General features: G+C 41.4%; 1 protein-coding gene across 1 annotated transcript; it reads left to right on the plus strand.

Annotated features, from left to right (window-relative positions):
- The first annotated feature begins 3,439 nt into the window (after window positions 1–3,439).
- LOC121443142 (spindlin-4) lies at window positions 3,440–4,469 on the plus strand. The gene has a single exon (XM_041644821.1). The coding sequence runs from the start codon at window positions 3,694–3,696 to the stop codon at window positions 4,441–4,443; it is 750 nt and encodes a 249-aa protein (XP_041500755.1). The 5' UTR covers window positions 3,440–3,693; the 3' UTR covers window positions 4,444–4,469.
- Window positions 4,470–5,613: the final 1,144 nt, after the last annotated feature.

The raw sequence follows: 5,613 nt of genomic DNA on the forward strand, positions 1-5,613 counted from the left end.
GCCTTTGGAAAATCTAGTACTATAGAAGCTTCCTAAAACATATTCATATATGAAAGAAATTTAAATGGACTCACCATACTATGAGGAAGAAAATGCCCCAAATAGACATATTTTGCTACCAAGTAAAACCTCCAGTATGAGAGATGAGTTACATCTTGTTTAGTTTGTGGGCCAAAGTGATCCCATAGAATCCCCAAAACACCATAGGCGATTACTGAGGAAAGCATTTACATATGTCATTAAACATGGAAAAAATCAAGCTGGTACCCAACTAAAAGCTTCTTCCTTACTGACTAGCATTCATGGTGCTGGAAGAAACTTTGCATGATACTAGAGAAGAAAAGTAGTTAACAATACCACCTAGCTACAAACCCTGAGACTTCCAATAAATAGGAACTTTCCTGCGAGTCATTCTGGTGCAGTAGCAGTACAAATGTTATGGAAGTAACCAATCAAATTTTGATGCTCTTCAGGCCCACTCCAACAGAATGTGGCCAAGAACCGAAACTAGTTAGGCCATGGGACCTATGGTAAATAAAACCCAGTACTATTATTCTGCTGATGGAACACAGCAATGCACCCATAGATACATATATTGCTTAACCGTCACCACAGAAGTTTTTCTTGCAATAGATGGTAATAAACACAGAGACTCACAACTAAACAATCTGCACAAAATAAGAGAATTCATAGCACTGAGTCCTAAAGGAGATGGCTTTATCGAACCCCTCCCCCAAGATCCAGGGACCTCTTGGGAGAGGTGGTTGAAAGATTGTACAAGGCAGAGGTTGTAGAAGACTTCAAGGAAATTGTGTCTTCCAGGCACAGCAGTACTGATACACAAAGAACTCAGAAAACTATCACGGCACACACAAGACCTGCTCAGGTTCAGACCTGAAAAATTTTAGCACTTAGAAGGGGAGGTGGACACTAAATCCCACCCCTAACCAAAAAGTTATTTGCAGTTGATATCTGCTGCGAAAGGGAAAATCGGTTTTCTCCAGTAGAGTGTCACTGAGTATATAAACCTTGTTTCTGGGCAAGCCAACATAAAATAGACTCCATCGGTTGTTTTATTTGTGTGTGTGCTTTTTTTCCTTATTGGTTTTTGTTTGTTTATTTTGATGTTGAGAGAGAGAGAGAGATAGAGAGAGAGAGAGAGAGAGAGAGAGAGAGCATAATGTTAGGTAGGTAGGGAGTTGGAGAGGATCTGAGAGGGACTGGACTGGGTGAAAATACAATCAAAATATGCTGTATGAAAAAGTGAATAGAACCACCACTCTAACTTTTGGATTTTAGGAAGAGAAAAAAAGTAAAGAAAAGCTCAATCAATCAGTCTATATATGAAAAAGGAGAGTTATATTTCTTACTCTTTTGCTTTAGACTGTTTAGAATAAATGATGAGCCATTGAAAAAGTATTGAAAAGAAACTATGTTAACTGAAGTTCCCAGGGGGGAAAAGCCACCCATCCGTTGGACATTGTACCTGGCTGATTAAGAGTTGAGTAATACAGAGTTGTTCAGCTGTTGCAGTTCCAGAGACAATTATCTTGAACTATCTTAACCTTCCCCGCTCATGTGGGCATTTTTGGTTCACCTCTGTGAGGGACCTAACATTCTTCCGGCCGTTAGGTAAGTTCTTTGGAATGTGTGCAGAGATCCTCAGCTTCCACTGACCCGAAGGCTGGGAATGCTATCAGATAGTATCTAAAGCCTCCTGCATAGGTCTCTCTGGTTTGTTGCGACATGCCTACCCAAGGCTCCCACCAATGCATTTTAAAAGTTTCTTGATTTATAGTTCTCTTTGCTTGGCTGCTATAAAAATTTCATGAGGTCAGTTGAGTAAGGCGATTCGCTTCAAAAGGCACTTGGGGCATAAGCCTGAGGACCTGGGTTCAATCCCTGGAATGAAAGTAAAAGTGGAAGGAGAGAAATCACTACACCCTGCTATATCTTCTGATTTCCTCTTGTGCACGTGGCATGGGCTCCACCTCAGTCCCTTCCACCACACTTGCACCGTGCACACACAGGATAATAGTGAATAAACAACAACAAAAGTTTCATGAAACTGTCACCACATAGGAACACAGAGTTTGGGGTAACCTAAATTTGTAGTCTTAGAATGTGACTCCAGAAGAAACTATCTTTTATTTGTTTTCAGATGAGAGCTGTGTTTTTTTTTTATGTTCACATATGGAACTATTAAAAATTGTGTTACTAGTCAGGCATGGTGGCATATGCCTTTAGTCCCAGAACTAGAGAGGCAGAGACAGGAGGGCCTCTGAGTTCGAGGCCAGCTTGGTATATAGAGCCAGTTCCAGGACAGCTATGACCATACAGAGAAATCCTGTCTCAAAAAGCAGCAAACAAAACAAAACAACAACAAATCGTGTTTCCAGGGTACTTGAATAACTTCAAAAATTCTCACGATATAAATGACAAAGTAAGCTATAAAAGTATAGAACATGCTCTCAAATGTCTAAAATTATAGAGCATATATTAATAAGAGAGAAACCTAGCTTGCGCGATTAAAGTTAGTTTTATTTTTTGATTTTACTGAGTTTTAAAAAATCAAATTCCAACATATTTCCTTTACATTTAGAAAAACAGTAAAAATCAATAGCTTGTGCGATTAAAGTTAGTTTTATTTTTTTGATTTCACCGAGTTTTAGAAAATCAAATTCCAACATATTTCCTTTACATTTAGAAAAACAGTAAAAATCATTACGGCGAATGATCAGGTAGAAAATATAAAGGAGAGTTTAAGTCAACATGGTGGACTCTGCAAGGCCTTTCCCCAGTCCGGTTTCAAATCCCTAAAAGTGAACGAAATTGTAGATTTGTATATAAAATTTCTCCCACCCCAAGTATTTTTTCTTTTTCTTTTTCTTTTTCTGCTTGTGAGGAATTCCTGGAAGATAGAAAGCAGATGGAGCCTCAGTGAAGTATGCAGTTGGGCAGCAGACAGCCGGCAGGGGAGGGGGGAGCTGGACTGTCTGGCTCTGGTGGGACTGAACCGGTCTGGGTGGGGGGTGGGGGGGCAAGAGTAAAGGCGAGTGCCTGTGTCAGTGTGGCTGCCCCCCCCCGGAGCGGAAGGCAGGACGGAAGCGGGAGGGGTGGAGGGAAGGAGAGGGCGGGCTCAGAGGAGGAGGAGGAGGAGGATTCCCTGAGCTTCAAAAATCCCGGTTCTGCGCAGATTGGCCAAGCTGACAAGCTCTGCCAAGACCAGGCCACGCAAACTGCTGGGAGACGTGCCACTGCCTGCACTTTCGTTGCTGCAACCATCCCTGTCATCTCTCGTCCACGTTAACTGTCGTCTTCTTCTCTGCTGCCGTTCTGCAACCACCGCAGCATTGACAACAACAGCTAAGTGGCGGATTCTGGCTGGGACTTGGGCTTGGGAGTCAGGGAAGGTGCCAGGCGCGGACAGAACCTCGGAGCCCGCCGTCTCTCTCTAGCCATCACTACTGCAAAAAACCCCCTCCCTGAAGGAGGAGAAAGCACTAGAGAGAGGCACTCTCTGTCTCAGTTCCCAGTCAGTTAGCTTGTTGCTGACAAAATCTGAAGACGGGAGAACGGACATAGTCTCTCAGATCGCGAAAAATTTCTCCGACTGGGTCGACTGCAGTGTTGACTGTTTGCCAGCTTCATAAGCAAAGGGCAGCTTTGCTTTGGCCACCTAAGCCTTGAGCCATGTCTCCTCCGACCGTGCCTCCTACTGGGGTGGATGGCGTGTCCGCCTACCTGATGAAGAAAAGGCACACTCACAAGAAGCAGCGGCGTAAGCCCACTTTCCTCACTCATAGGAACATCGTTGGCTGCCGCATTCAGCATGGCTGGAAAGAAGGCAACGAGCCAGTGGAGCAATGGAAGGGTACTGTGCTCGAGCAGGTTTCCGTGAAGCCCACTCTCTACATAATTAAATATGATGGCAAAGACAGTGTGTACGGACTAGAACTGCACAGAGACAAGAGAGTTTTAGCTCTGGAAGTTCTTCCCGAGAGAGTTCCGTCTCCTCGCATTGATTCCCGCCTGGCAGATTCCCTGGTTGGGAAAGCAGTGGGACACGTGTTCGAAGGTGAGCACGGCAAGAAAGATGAGTGGAAGGGCATGGTGTTGGCACGCGCTCCCATAATGGACACTTGGTTTTACATCACCTACGAGAAAGATCCGGTCCTCTATATGTACACCTTGCTGGATGACTACAAAGATGGTGACCTGCGTATCATCCCAGATTCCAACTACTACTTCCCTACAGCAGAACAGGAGCCCGGGGAGGTGCTCGACAGTCTTGTGGGCAAGCAGGTGGAACACGCCAAAGACGACGGATCCAAGAGAACTGGCATCTTCATCCATCAGGTGGTGGCCAAGCCGTCTGTCTACTTCATCAAGTTTGACGACGATATTCACATTTATGTCTATGGTTTGGTGAAAACCCCATAAGCTTATAGTGAACTGGGGAAACTATTGGAGGTAAAATATTTGACGTTCTCAAAATTATGTGTCTTGGGAACAATTTTGAGGTCAAAAGTTCAGGACGGTTGGTAAATCTTATTGTGCCTCTATATCTTTCTTATATTGACTATTGTTCAGTTTGGAATCAAGTGTATGCTAGTACTTTCATTGTTTATTTGTTTTGTTGTTGAGAATTTAAATTGGTTGCTGAGAAAGAAGTATAAAAAGTGTTTGAATCCACTGACACAATTCAGAAGTAGATAAACTGTGCAACATGTCTCCGTCCAGATTAGTTTGAAAACTTGGTTTTTATCTTAGGATGTTTTCCCTACTCTCAGAAAGTTCGATGTAGCTTTTGTAAGATTCACCAGCCGACGACAGACCTTCTGATCAATAGCGCAGTCATCTCTGCCTCTCAGCCTGACACTTCCTCTCACAACTGTGTTCACAGGAATACAGATTTGCCAAAAAGTTCTCATTCTGTTGTTGGTGAGCATTTCTTTCCCTTTGGACTTGTATTGCTGTTTTATTGTATTCAGGTGCTCTTATTTCTATGGAAGTGTTATGTAGGCATATATATATATAGTTTTAAGAAATATTGCAAGGTTGGCGTTTACTGGTCTTTAATGTTTGAAAAGCTGACTGGTAAAAAGTTCCATGATTTTCCTGATTAGTTTGTTTAGTGTTTACCTGACTCAATGAGATTTATTTTTCTACTTGGGATATTTCTCTTTCGTGTTTTGCTAATTTTTATCCTTTGTTCTTTCAGCTGTTCAATTGATATATTTTCATATAAAGTAGTAGGAAGGTCTACAGTGAAAGTACATTGTAATCATTTGTATTTCATGTGTTAATGAATTTTACATCTTGATTAATTTTGACATTATTGATAATATTGTTCACTTTATAATTTTTAAAACTTTAAGTAATTTTATAATTTTAAAACATTATCTTTTATGAGTTTTTGATTTCTTTTTTTCAGACAGATATCTCTAAGTCACACCAATATTCACTTTGTTTTTCTCATAATTTTTATTTCAGTTTTTATCTATCTGAAATTAATTTTTCCATATAGAAATACATATGGATAAACTACAACTTTTTTCACATATTCAATTGTAGAAATTACTTTTTTTTGAAATTACTTTTTTTTTAAAG

The sequence above is a fragment of the Microtus oregoni genome, unplaced genomic scaffold (genome assembly GCF_018167655.1).
Source record: "Microtus oregoni isolate MIOR12 unplaced genomic scaffold, Mior012 000100F_ref0000014, whole genome shotgun sequence".
NCBI lineage: Eukaryota > Metazoa > Chordata > Mammalia > Rodentia > Cricetidae > Microtus > Microtus oregoni.